At 38.8% G+C, this 14,495-nt stretch overlaps 1 protein-coding gene across 9 annotated transcripts in view; it reads left to right on the top strand.

Moving 5' to 3' along the window:
- Positions 1–14,495, top strand: part of kif23.S (kinesin family member 23 S homeolog) — a 30,164-nt gene that overhangs the window by 4,319 nt on the left and 11,350 nt on the right. For 6 of the 9 annotated variants that reach the window (XM_018254379.2, XM_018254374.2, XM_018254378.2 and 3 more), the window contains exons 2-14: positions 3,472–3,547; positions 4,650–4,778; positions 5,417–5,522; positions 5,613–5,749; positions 5,922–6,037; positions 6,119–6,289; positions 8,032–8,064; positions 8,306–8,418; positions 8,514–8,635; positions 11,353–11,455; positions 11,773–11,852; positions 13,138–13,257; positions 13,347–13,509. In XM_018254379.2, the coding sequence (XP_018109868.1) occupies positions 3,472–3,547; positions 4,650–4,778; positions 5,417–5,522; positions 5,613–5,749; positions 5,922–6,037; positions 6,119–6,289; positions 8,032–8,064; positions 8,306–8,418; positions 8,514–8,635; positions 11,353–11,455; positions 11,773–11,852; positions 13,138–13,257; positions 13,347–13,509 (1,469 nt within the window). 9 annotated transcript variants of the gene reach the window in all.

Raw genomic sequence — 14,495 nt, 5'->3', positions numbered from 1 at the left:
AGAGTATATAATACCCATGCATATTATTAAGAGGGCTGTTCCAATAAAAACGGAACAGGTCTACCCAGTGTAGGGGGGAGGTTTTTTATTACGGGTTGAATTCTCCTTTAAAGGAGACTACAACCCCTTATTAAAAAAACCCTACCCCACTATTCGACCATTCGATAGTCGAAGTACTGTCTCTTTAAAAAAAACTTTGACCCCCTAGTTCGGCAGATAAAAGCTACCGAAGTCAATGTTAGCCTATGGGGAAGGTCCCCATAGGCTTGCCTAAGTTTTTTTGATCGAAGGATATTCCTTCGATAGTTGGATTAAAATCCTTCGAATCGTTCGATTCGAAGGATTTAATCGTTCGATCGAAGGAATAGTCCTTCGATCGTACGATCGAATTTTATGCGCTAAATCCTTCGACTTCGATATTCGAAGTCGAAGGATTTCAATTCCTAGTAGAATATCGAGGGTTAATTATCCCTCGATATTCGACCCATACTGAATCAGCCCCTTAGTGTTTTCCCAAAAATGTAAGTTTAAATTTTAATGTTCCTGTCCCTAGTGTCTCAGTCTGGAAGCTCAGTGATCCAGGAGCAGATTCTGAGCTGTTACAATTTGCTCCATTTAGTTGATACATTTAGTTGATACAGTTCTCAGAAGCATCTGTGAAATATTAGCAACTGTTGTATCAATTCTAACAGCTGCCTTTAATGAAAATCAGGGATTCTGTTAAGCAAGGTCAAAGATAACAAATATATTGACTAAATGTATCAATTTAGAACTGTTACAGAGTCCGTGACCCCCCCACCTGCATTTAGAAACAACTTTAAACTGCAGTATTACAAGAATAGTCACAAATAGGGAATAGAAAGTAATTTTTAAAAGTCTTTATTTCTGGGGAACTCTCTGAAACCAACTGAAATAAACGGTGTTTGAAGGTGAACAAATCCTTTAGGGCAGAGACAGACGAGAAGATTTGGGGAGATTTAGTCACCTGGTGACTAATCTCCCCAAACTGCCTCCCGCTGGCTAGAATCTGAATCGCCGGCAGGATGGCACTTCGTTTTCCGAAGTTGTCTGAAGTTGCCTCACGGGGAAACTTCAAAAAACTCCCTCCTTTAAGGGCATAGACAGACGAGTAGATTTGGGGAGATTAGCCGCCCAAATAAGAGGCGATTTGTTGCCGGGCAACTAATCTCCCTGAATCTTCTCGTCTTTTCTCTGCCCTTAAAGGAGGGAGTAAAAACTGGGGAACTGATGTTACTACACGAAATCATTTGTGTGCATATACATATAGGGGCATATTTATCAGGGGTCGAATTTCGAATTGAAAAAACACCGAAATTCGAATTAAAAAAAAAAAATCTTACGAATCGAAGCAATATCGAATTTGATCGATTTGAAGGTTTCCCCAAAAAAACTTAGATTTTTCAAAGTCCACCAATTGACTCCAAATAGGTTCTAGGAGGTCCCCCATAGGCTAAAACAGTACATGATAAATTTTGATATTTGAATTTTTGAATTTTTTTCAAATTCGAATCAAATTTGGACTATTCCCGCCTAGTCAAAGTACACAAAAAATAGCTTGAAATTCGAAATTTTTTCGTTCGAAAATTCACCTCGACCTTTGATAAATCTGCCCCTTAGTGATGCATTTGAAGCATGATCAGAACATGTCTGCAACTAATGTATGTGTATGTAAAAGCTGTGTGCTGCACTTTAGTAAAGCTTGGGGAGCTTGCTCAGCTCTTGGATCACATTGTAACCCTTTTCAATCTTAGCTGTCTTAGAACAATAATAGCAACAGAAAAATGGCATAATTTTTGCTGTCATTTTTTATGGTGATTACTTCTGTGAATGTGAGCTGCCCCCATTAGTTAGAGGACTTATTAGGGTTACCAGATCATTGGAAAATTCACGGAGATACCTGGAAAATCCAGCTAGAAGGCTTGCACTGATTTCAGTTTAATACAAATGCAATCGGTGCAGCCCTGAAGCATTTATTAGGTGTCCCTGAATTTTCAAGTTATCTGATAACGTTTGGATAAATGGCTTTTACTGGCAATGTTAAGTGTTATACTGACCCTGAATGGGAGCTTAAGCTGAAGGCCAGAAATTAGCTCCTCTATGTTTTAACGGATCTAAAACTAAAAGTTGAAATACTTTTAGAGGTTAATTATTTTCAGATGCAGCTAAACATTCTTTTTGTAGTTTTTTTTTTCTCATTGGCATGTGTAGATGAATCCTATTTTATTAATCATATTTAATCCTACTTCATAGCACAGTTACTAGTACCAGTACAAAGAGCTACAGAACAGTTAGGGCTCTCTTGGGAGATTCATATCATCTTTAAACAGTCGGCAGTAGCAGCTGACACCATATTTTTCAGTAGGTCTAATAAGGTGCTGCTGCTTTGAATCGGTTAGTTTGTCAGGGACAGTACAGGTGAATGAGGGCAATTCGGCCCTGTTTGTCGACCGCTGTGGTATTTCAGCTGCTTGAAAATATGGAAGGCAAACATGGGTGCTTTGCAGTATGATCTAGTGAATATACTCGGCAGTCATTGGTTCTAGTCAACTGCTCCTCTATATGACATCAGTGATGAAACGTAGAGCTCTGCCTCCTACTTTAAAGGGATACTCATGTGACCTGTGCCTGCACTTTAGGATGGAACTACTTTCTGGCAGGCTGTTATTTCTCCTTCTCAATGTAACTGAATCAGTCTCAGTGGCACTTGGCTTTTACTATTGAGTGCTGTTCTTAGATCTACCAGGGAGCTGTTATCGTGTGTTAGGGAGCTGCTATCTGGTTACCTTCTAATTGTTCTTTTGTTTGGCTGCTGGGGGGGGGAGGGAGGGGGGTGATATCACTCCAATTTGCAGTAAAGAGTGACTGAATTTATCAGAGCATAAGTCACATGACTGGGGGCAGCAGGGAAACTGACAATATGTCTAGCCCCATGTCAGATTTCAAAATTAAATATAAAAAAATCTGTTTGCTCTTTTGAAAAATGGTTTTCAGTGCAGAATTCTGCTGGAGTAGCTCTATTAACTGATATGTTTTGAAAAAAACATGTTTTCCCATGACAGTATTCCTTTAATAATAACCTCACAGAAATGTAGGGATTCACCGAATCCAGGATTCTGCCTTTTTCAGCAGGATTCGGATTTGGCCGAATCCTTCTGCCCGGCCGAACTGTATCCAAATCCTAATTTGCATATGCAAATTAGGTGCAGGGAGGGAAATTGGGTGACTTTTTGTCACAAAACAAGGAAGTAAAAAGTTTTCCTACCCCTAATTTGCATATGCAAATTAGGATTTGGTTCGGTATTCGGCCAAATCTTTTGTAAAGGATTCGGGGGTTTAGGCCGAATCCAAAATAACGGATTCAGTGCATCCCTACTGAAATGTGCTCCAAACTACAGGTATGCCTCAGTATTCATACACCTGTTTGATTTAAACCATGTTTGTTATTCCCAGCATGCGACCAGCTAAACCCACTCGGAGACTACCACCCAAGAAGCCTTCTGGCACAAGCCAAAAAGAGCCAGTTGGGGTAAGTATACACCGCTCAAGGACACTATAGTCAGTATTGGTATTGAATGTAATGAACCATCTGTTTGATGCAGACAGTTTTAAGATGCAAGCTTAGCTGCCAATAACTCAATAGTAGTGTTGTAATGAAAGTGTGCAAGCGTGTATGGCTTAAGGATGCAATTTTTTTTTTTTTTTTTTAAAGCTTACATTTTTTTTCACAGATATGCAAAAATGGAATGATACAGTGAACCATAAAGGGGTGGTTCACCTTTAAATTAAGTTTTAGTATGTTATAGAGTGGCCAATTTTAAGCAACTTTTCAATTGGTCTCCATTTATTCTTTTTGGGTTTTTTTATAGTTTTTGAATTATTTTCCTTCTTTTGACTCTTTCCAGATTTAAAATGGGGGTCACTGACCCAATATAAAAAACAAACACTCTGTAAGGCTGCAATTTGTTGTTATTGGTACTTTTTATTGCTCCGTTTTCTATTAAGGTCTCTCCTATTTATATTCTGTCTCTTATGCAAATCAGTGCATAGTTTCTAGGGGAATTTGGACCCTAGCAACCAGATTGCTGAAATTACAAACCCAGAGAGCTGCTGCATAAAAAGCTAAATAATTCAAAAACTACAAATAATAAAAAATGAAAACCAATTGCAAATTGTCTCAGGATATCACTCTCTCCATTATACTAAAAGTTAATTTAAAGGTGAAAACCCCCTTTAATTCTGGTAATTTCAGACAATAAACAACGAAAGGGAGGAGTAGATAGAAAAAAGGATATCTTGGGATTGAAAAGTACTTATTGGTGTCGAAAAACATACCTTCTAAATAAATGACAGTAACTAAATAACAAGTTGGGTGTTGACCCTGTAACTAACTGCCTGTCAGCCAACTGTCATCGTACTGCCAGCTCAGTATCTATGCCACACTGCCTTTTGTCTGGCAAGGTCAAGGCTGACCAAAATCCAAAAGGTTAATGATTGGTTCCCAAATTTTTGCAGTGTGGAAATACAGTTGTCAAAAGTTTGTAGCTTGTTTACATTTTGCTGGATATCATCAAAAATCATTCAGGCACATTTAGGGGTTGTTCTAACTTATATGCATTTGTTCTTTAAAGGTTTACTGCAGAGTGCGCCCTTTAAGCCCCCCTGATCAGGAATGCTGCATTGAGGTTATCAACGAGACCACTGTTCAGCTGCATCCACCAGATGGATGCAAGACCAATCGAAATGGGGAATACAAAGCGGTAAGCTTGTCAGTCTGCTGGTCACTGCTTATTGTGGAGATATTGTTGAAGGGATTCTGGGATTTTTAGTTTTAAAATTGGTGTGTAGGCAGCCATCTTAGATAATTTTGCCTGGTCATGTGCTTTCAGAAAGAGCCAGCACTTTAGGATGGAACTGCTTTCTGGCAGGCTGTTGTTTCTCCTACTCAATGTAACTGAAGGAGTCCCAATGAGACCTGGTTTTTACTATTGAGTGCTGTTCTTAGATCTACCAGGCAGTTGTCATCTTGTGTTAGGGAGCTACTATCTCATTACCTTCCCATTGTTCTGCTAATGGGGTGGGAGGTGGTGGTGATATCACTCCAACTTGCAGTAAAGAGTGACTGAAGTTTATCAGAGCACAAGTCATGTGATTGGGGGCAGCTGGGAAACTGACAATATGCCTAGCCCCATGTCAGATTTCAAAATTAAATATAAAAAAATCAGTTTGCTCTTTTGAAAAACTGATTTTCAGTACAGAATTCTGCTGGAGCAGCACTATTAACTGATGCACTTTGGAAAAATAAAATATTTTTCCCATGACAGTATCCTTTTATTTTCATATTGTCTTGTGCTGTTGTATGGTAACTTGTAATACAAATACTGTTTACTCTTTTCAGACCCAGTATTCTTTTAAAGAAGTGTTTGGGACTCAGGTGACCCAAAAAGAGTTGTTCGACATTGTTTCCCGGCCTCTAGTGGAAGATTTAATCCGGGGGAAAAATGGTAAGCATCGTCATTTCTTGGTGACGAATTTCTATTAAATATCTACTGTAGCTAACTTTTTTTAAATTTTTTTTGTAAATGCTGTTGCAGGGCTTCTCTTCACATATGGAGTGACTGGAAGTGGAAAAACTCATACAATGACGGGTTCTCCTGGGGACGGTGGACTCCTGCCACGAAGTCTCAGTATGATTTTCAACAGCATTGGCGACTTTCAAGCAAAGCGATATGTATGTTTTCATACACCTGGAAATATTGATGTGGTGCAGGATTTATTGCTGATTATGCAGATTTTTTTTGAATAATAAAATCTGCATCTGCTGTATATATCCGTCGTGTGAATTCTTTTGCACTTTTAACTCCTGGTTTCTTTGTCTGAATGAACTTCTTCTCAATGTCCAGGTTTTTAAACTTGATGAGAAGAACGGCATGGATGTGCAGAATGAAGTGGACGCCCTGTTAGAGAGGCAGAAGAGAGAGGTCCAGCCACAGGTGGTTCACAGGACACCTTTGAGCAGGTAACTATAGATATAGATTTTTTTTCTTTCATACTCTTCTTCTTCCCCTTCCCCTTACTGACCGAATTATGTAACACACAGGCAGCGAATGGATCCAGAGTTTGCAGATATGATAAACATTCAGGAACACTGCAAAGTAGAAGATGTTGACGAGGACAGTGTTTACAGTGTATTTGTGTCCTATATTGAAATCTACAATAACTATATCTATGACCTGCTGGAAGAGGTCCCTTTGGATCCCATCAAACCAAAGTGAGTAACGAATATGAACTGAATGTCCTATATGCTTATAACCAGATACTTCTTATGATATTTAATTAAAGGGGAACTATCGTGAAAATGAAAATTTTATATCCGCATCAGCATAATGAAATAAGAATTGAAAATTCTGTACTGTTTCTGAAATCAAGTTTATCTTCACTGTTCCTCTCTTGTTTCCCTTCATTCTGTCTTCATGCAGCAGTTGGGATGAATGATCCAATATATCTTATAGGGGGGCTCCTTTGGCCTAAAAGATGTATTGGAGCTCAATCTATTAAAATCAGCAGACATCACGTCTCTCTACATGCAGAATTTGTGCAAAAGGCTGTTATTTTGTTAGATTTTGTTTGTTTGTACTGGAATCCAGTTATTTGAGTGAGCTCTAATATATCTGCTAGGAAAGGAGCCCCCCTATAATATATATTGGATCTAACTGTCAATGATTATCTGACACCCAACTGCTGCATGAAGACAGATTGAAGAGAAACAGATGCTGAGAGAGGAATAGTGAAGATCAACTTAATCATTTCAGAAGCAATGCAGAATTTTTAATTGATTATATTTAGAAAGTTTCTTCAGTATGAGGAAGCTCATGCATTAACATTTTCCTTTTTTTTTTTTTTTTTTTTTAATTTTTACATTTTCATTTTCGCAAAAGTTCCCCTTTAAATAAACATTTCATGTTGCTGGGTACTGCACCTTAAAATGTTAATATCACATGAACCACTTTGGTTTAAGTGGATCTATAATGAAGTGATTGCAGCCAAATATATTTACACGCATCACTATTTATCTAATTATATGTATGTGTATAAAAGGCATTCTCGGTTTAGCATGTGTTTGTGTTTATTTTGTGTGAATATATTACATATGTGAGCCAACATGACTATATTCATCCTTTAAAGTTGATCACGCTTAGGGGCTGATTCACTAAGGGTCGAATATCGAGGGTTAATTAACCCTCGATATTCGACTGGGAATTGAAATCCTTCGACATCGAAGTCGAAGGATTTAGCGCAGATAGTACGATCGAAGGAATAATCCTTCGATCGAACGATAAAATCCTTCGAATCGAACAATTCGAATGATTTAAATCCAACAATCGAAGGAATATCCTTCGATCAAAAAGCTTAGGAAAGCCTATGGGGACCTTCCCTATAGGCTAACATTGACTTCGGTAGCTTTTAGATGGTGAACTAGGGGGTCGAAGTTTTTTTAAAAGAGACAGTACTTAGACTATCGAATGGTCGAATAGTCGAACGATTTTTACTTTGAATCCTTCAAGGTCGAAGTAGCCCATTTGATGGTCGAAGTAGCCCAAAAAAAGCTTCGAAATTCGAAGTTTTTTTACTTCGAATCCTTCACTCGAAGTTAGTGAATCTTAATGTTTCATTATAAACTAGTCAGGCTATTTGTAGCCGTTCTATATCACGGCAGTCCCATTAAGTCCAACTCATGGCATCCAATATGTGGGCTGCTGTTATTCAATATGTATTTTTGCACGTCTTGCTACACAGTTAGGACTTTGCAGAATGTGACCATGCAAATTTTGTATGAGCACACATGGTTACATTTTTGTCTTAGAACCTGTGTGTACAAGTGCTTTTTTCTTTCTTTTCCACACAAGCCCCACAAGAAATTGTAGTGACCACTGAGCCCAACTAATGGTTGCAATGCGGCTAGCTTAAAAATGGTAGCATAGTAGTTATAACATGTTCTTATTCCTTTATCAGGTGGAACACGCCCGGAAAGAATGCAGAGTTTATGTATGTGAACCTTTGTGGAGATGATGTGAAGCTTCCCATCCCACATGCCATTTCTTTGCTTATTTGTAGCTGGCTACCCATTTTCTCTCTTCTATTCTCCCCTTTTCCTTCATGTAAAGCTTCGTAGATGTATTCATCAGGCATGGCTGATCCCTCTGCTCACCAATCTAACATTTTTGCAATGTTTAATTTCCAAGTTTGCCTGTAAATGTCACTAATTATTAAATAATGTATATTGCAGACCACCACAGTCCAGAATTCTGCGTGAAGACCTAAACCACAACATGTATGTTGCTGGATGCACAGAGGTTGAGGTTAAGTCTACCGAAGAAGCCTTTGATGTCTTCTGGAAAGGTGAGATATTTCACTTACTAAACCAGAATCTGCCATGATTAATGATCTACAAAACTGTAACCTTTTTATTTTTTTTAAATTGTAACTTTGTTTAGGTCAAAAGAGGAGACGAATTGCAAACACACAACTTAATCGTGAATCTAGCCGCTCCCACAGTGTCTTCATGATAAAGTTAGCACAGGCTCCCCTTGATGCTGATGGAGATCATGTTCTGCAGGTGACTGGAGCGGCTTTATTCTTTTTGCATGATCGCTGAGGCCCACTTGCTTATTTAATTATTTTTTAGGGATGCTCTGAGTTCAGTATTCGGCCTTTTTCAGCAGGATCCTTGTGCCTGGCCAAACGGAATCCAAGTCCTAATTTGCATATGTAAATTAGGGGCTGGTAGGGAAAGCACTTGACTTTTCATCACAAAAGAAGAATTTTTTCCACTTTTTCCTTTCCTGCCCCTAATTTGCATATGCTAATTAGGATTTGGTTCGGTATTTGGCCGAATCTTTCACCAAGGATTTGGGGATTTGGCCAAATCCCAAATAGTGGATTCGGTGCATCCCTATTATTTTTGCACTATATGATGTTTGAATATAATTTATCCCTTGAGCACATAGGGGGGAATTCACTAAAGTGGTGACATTGAAACTAAATAAAAGTGGAGATAACATTTTTGGATTTCCCACCATATTCACAAACTTTTTTTTTTTATATATATATATATATATATATATATATATATATATATATATATATATATATATATATATATATATATATGTTTTTATCAAATTTCCAAACATGCATTACATTTTCTGGATGTAACATACATCTCCATTGAAGGTTCTTAATGATCGTTAATGTCACACATGTTAAATCTTACAAAAGAGAAGGAAGAAGGAAAGGAAAGAAAAAAAAGAATTTGTCTTTTAAACAGAACAGTTTCCAGGTTTTTTTCTTTCAAACGACATTTTACCGACATTTTTTCTGAATTTGTATTTAGCTCTTCTTAAACCTCTACATTTGCCTTGTACTAATGACTGTGTCCTTCAGAGAAGAGATTCCCTGCAACTTTAATAGACCAATATGGCAGAACACAAGCTTTATCACATATCCATTCCCATCATTTATCTCACCTAGGAACATGCCCAGTAGCCAAAGATCCCAGTTTAGCTTCCAGTGTGTGCTCTGCTGACTGATGAGCAAGATGGATGTTGGGAAAAGAAGGGATACAGTTAAAAGAGGGTGCAACACTGCTGGGCAGCTCTGTAATTCTGATCATGTTGGGGGAGGCCGTTTACTGGTACTAAACCATTTGCCAGGGTGGCTTTATTTCACCTTTAAATAAAGATCTATATGTTTGAAATATTTGATTTGATTTTCACAATAAAATCAATATGACGACAAAGCGCAGACTAAAGGTGGCCATACACGGGCAGATTTTTTACTTCCAAACGACCGATTCCAGAACGTTCCGATAATATCGATAACCTATCGGATGGTTGATGGTGTACGAATGATCGTCTCGACACTATCCTTCGCAAAATTGATCGGATGAGTTTAAAAACTAGTCGTTCAGGGATAAATCCCTCTTTGCGCATGTCAGGATTGTAGCACAAGCCAACGAACATATACAGAAGGACCCTTAACATTCTTTGCTGAAAGCTTCATTTGTAACTATATGAACTATGTAAAGAAATACATTGGATCTGACTGCAGGAATATCACCCTATCAGCTCATATGTGAAAGAAGTTTATTATGCCATAGCAAGACACAAATCCATATGTCTGCATGGAGCAGGGAAGGAGAAACGGACTATATACTACAGACAGTGACACAATGCTGCACCACTTTTCGTTTGTTGAACAACGTTCGTCCGTACATGACGCAAACAATACGGTTATATCCGTTAATGTAATCGTTCTCCGTGGGTGGCATATCGTATGGTAAAATAATTGTCAGGCGATCGTTTAACGATACAATTGTTCATCACAGAACGATAAAAGTATGGCCACCTTTAGAAGATGTGCTGCAATTAGTACAACGACATGTTATTCAAAATTAATAATAAAGATCTATAATAAATATATTTACTTAAAATGCCAACATTGCCTCGTGCATTTAGCAAAAACTTGCAAAATAATGCAAATGTGAGGTTAAAAACATGTTTTTGGCACCTATTTTACACTGGATATAAACGACTTATATGTACAGGTATGGGACCTGTTATCAAGAATGCTCGGGACTTGGGGTTTTCCGGATAAGGGATTGTTCCGTAAATTTGATCTTCAAAACTTAAATCTACTAGAAAATCATGTAAACATTAAATAAAACCAATTGGCTGGGTTTGCTTTCAATAAGGATTAATTATAACTTAGTTTGGATCAAGTACAAGCTACTGTTTTATTATTATTATAGAGAAAAAGGAAATCTTTCTGGATAACGGGTTTCAGGATAATGGATCCCATACCTGTATAAAAATAATATAAACTGTTTTTCTTGTTTATTAACCGTTATTTCTAAATACACAGAAAACAGGCCTTGTATCTTGACAGTAGGCTGCTAATTTCCATGAATATGCTAATTAGCCCCCCATACTGAACCTAAAAGTGGGGTGAATGGAGACTGACAAAATGTTGTTAAAATGTAATTTTCTTCCCAGTTTTTGTCATTTTAAGGGCATATTCACAAAAGTGTCTGTAAAGTGTTCTTTCTTTCACTAGAATATGAAAAATGGCAGTTGAGTCAATATTTTCTGTTTGTGAATATGGAGATTGTATTTACACCAGTTTTAACTCCACTTTCACACAAAAAAAGGCGTCCTCACCTGTTGTGAATCCCCCCCCCCATAACTGCCCACCTACACTAAGATTTGTTTATTTCTCCCCATATTTTGTTAGCCCTGTAACGACAGTTTTGGTGGTTGTTGTTGTTGTATGCAGGAGCGGGAGCAGATCACTCTGAGCCAACTCTCTCTTGTGGACTTGGCCGGTAGTGAAAGGACAAACCGTACCAGGGCAGAGGGAAACAGACTGCGTGAAGCAGGTAAGGTCTCACATAGTTCATGCACTGCCCTGTGTATATTTTGAAGCACCCGAAAAAATATATTTTCCCCCACTGAACGTGCAGGCTAATAGGAGCCTGGTTTTTGTTTTGCCTATTTATACCAGTTTCCTGTTCACCATTGTAAGATCACTTGAGAAAGGGGGTAGACCCCCTGAAATGTTGTTTGGAGACCTCAATAAACCAAAAGCAGTTGAGCACATTTTGCTGTGTGAGTGCCATCTGATTGCTGTTATATTATCGTGATTTATATGGCGGGTGCCCTTTAATATAAATACAAACTGTTCTAACCAATCCAGGAAATATCAACCAATCTCTGATGACTTTAAGAACCTGCATAGAAGTCCTCCGAGAGAATCAACTCTGTGGAACAAACAAGGTAGTAATGTTTAAAACAGCTCTTAAGGGCAAGGCCAGACTTGCGTTTTTAAGTTACGTTGCGTTTTTAAAAAAGCTCCATCGGGCGTAAATACTAGGGATGCACCGAATCCACTTTTTTGGATTCGGCCGAACCCCCGAATCCTTCACGAAGGATTCGGCCGAATACCGAACCGAATCCGAACCCTAATTTGCATTTGCAATTAGGGGTGGGAAGAGGAAAACATTTTTTACTTCCTTGTTTTCTGACAAAAAGTCATGCAATTTCCCTCCCCGCCCCTAATTTGCATATGCAAATTCTGATTCGGTTCGGCTGGACAGAAGGATTCGGCCGAATCCGAATCCTGCTGAAAAAGGCCGAATCCCGGATTCGGTGCATCCCTAGTAAATACGCCACTGAAACCACATGCAACCGTCAACATGCGTTTTTCATAAGGATGCACCGAATCCAGGATTCTGCCTTTTTCTGCAGGATTCGGATTCCGCGGAATCCTTGTGCCTGGCTGAACCGAATCCTAATTTGCATATGTAAATTAGGGGTGGGTAGGGAAATCATGTGACTTTTCGTCACAAAAGAAGAATTTTTTCCACTTTTTCCTTTCCTGACCCTAATTTGCATATGCAAATTAGGGTTTGGTATATGGCCAAATCTTTCACCGGGGATTCACCGAATCCCAAATAGTGTATTCGATGCATCCCTAGTGTTTCAGCACGTAGGTTTCTTTTCCCTTGATGCACTTCTCAATGTTCTCGTTCCCCATAATTCCGCTGGCTTTGGAGGAAGACATCTCGGAAGAATTCAAGCCAAGTAGAAAAAATATTTACATGCAAAATGGAGCCAGAATGATCGTCAATACACAATGTAATTACGTCACCGTCCTAATATGCTGTAAAAACATATATGCGTCAATTATCTCGCGAGAATTTGGACTCCGTATTTAAAATATGCTGCGTATATACGTAAAGTGTGGTTTCAAAGTGCAGATCCCATAGAATCTATTGATTTGGTATTTACTTGACATATTGGCGTTTCTGCTGAAAAACACCAATACTGCCGTCCCCATGGCGGATTTCAGCTTGCAAGCGCTCTGTGAGAATTGCCATAGTGCTTTGCTATTTTCAGTGGTAGTGCAGTTTATGCATATTTACGCCTGACTGAGCTTTTTTTAAAAACGCCACATCTGGCCTTGCCCTAACTTTTGTTTGGGGCAGGATGAACGTTGCTGTGTTTAACGTTACCGAGCTTGAGGGTAAATCTTTATTTTATTTTGTACTCCTCTGGGCAGATGGTACCCTACAGAGACTCAAAGTTAACTCATTTGTTCAAGAACTACTTTGATGGGGAAGGGAAAGTGCGGATGATTGTATGTGTCAACCCAAAAGCTGATGATTATGAGGAGAGCTTGGTGAGTAAAGCTTTGGGGGGAAACAAAAACGCTTTTTATAAATTCCAGTTGCATAGATGTATATCCTAAGTATGTATGTTTTACAACAGCAAGTAATGCGATTTGCGGAGATGACCCAGGAAGTTGAAGTGGCCAGACCTGTAGACAAACCCATTTGTGGTCTGACCCCAGGACGGCGCTACAGAAACCAGGCCTTTAAGGAGGAGCTTACTCGTAGGTTGGAGGACCGTGGTGGACCACTTAATGGTGGGGGTAAGTTTGCTCTGTTCCTTTCATTCTGCATCTTTACAAATTACTTTTCTTTAATTCACTGGTTCCAAAATTGTGGGGCTGACCCAGACTAGAGGCCAGTTAGGAGAGATTAGGGATGATGCCTATTTTCTCCCTTACATGGTACTTAAAGGAACAGAAACCAAAAACTGAAAGTATATCAAAGTAATTAAAATATAATGTATTTATACATTGCACTGGTAAAACTGTGTATTTGCTTCAGAAAGACTACTATAGTTTATATAAATAAGCTGCTGTGTAGCTATGGGGGCAGTCATTCAAACTGTAAATAAAAAAGAGAAAAGGCACAGGTTACACAGCAGATAAAACACCATTGTATTGGACATGGCTTATTTAATATCTGCTGTTATTTGCTGCTTTTTTTTTTTTTTTTTACAGCTTGAATGGCTGCTACACAGCAGCTAACTTATATATACTATAGTAGTCATTCTGAAGCAAACACACCGCTTTTACCAGTGTATGCTAACCGTATATTAAATGTTAATTTAAACACTTATATCTACTGTTTAATTTGTTACTGTTCCTTTAAAGTCCAGCTTGAATGCCCAGCGACAAATCTCTTCTTTGGGGCGACTAATCTCCCCGAGCTGCCTCCCTTTCCTCGTGAGGCGACTTCGGAAAACGAAACGCTCCGATTGCCATCCCGCCGGCGGGAAGGCAGTTTGGGGAGATTAGTCACCCCAAAGAAGAGGAGATTTGCAATTTGTCTCCGCGAATCTGTCCCCTGACCCTTAGGGTGAAATTTGATGGTGAACTATGACTGATGTAGCAACGTTTACATATGTATCTTTACTTATGAGCTAAGGCAGTGGGAGTCTATATATATATATTGCGTTGGCCCTATTCTAGGCAGACCCACACAATGGGTTAACTTCCAAAGGGGGAGGGGACCACTGAAACTGGATGTGATGTCACTGTGTTACAGAAGTTACATCACTCCAGAGGCA

Source organism: Xenopus laevis, chromosome 3S (assembly GCF_017654675.1).
Source record: "Xenopus laevis strain J_2021 chromosome 3S, Xenopus_laevis_v10.1, whole genome shotgun sequence".
In the NCBI taxonomy this organism is placed as follows: Eukaryota; Metazoa; Chordata; class Amphibia; order Anura; family Pipidae; genus Xenopus; species Xenopus laevis.
The sequence above is the reverse complement of the archived record's forward strand: the minus strand, read 5'-3'. Positions and strand labels throughout refer to the sequence as shown.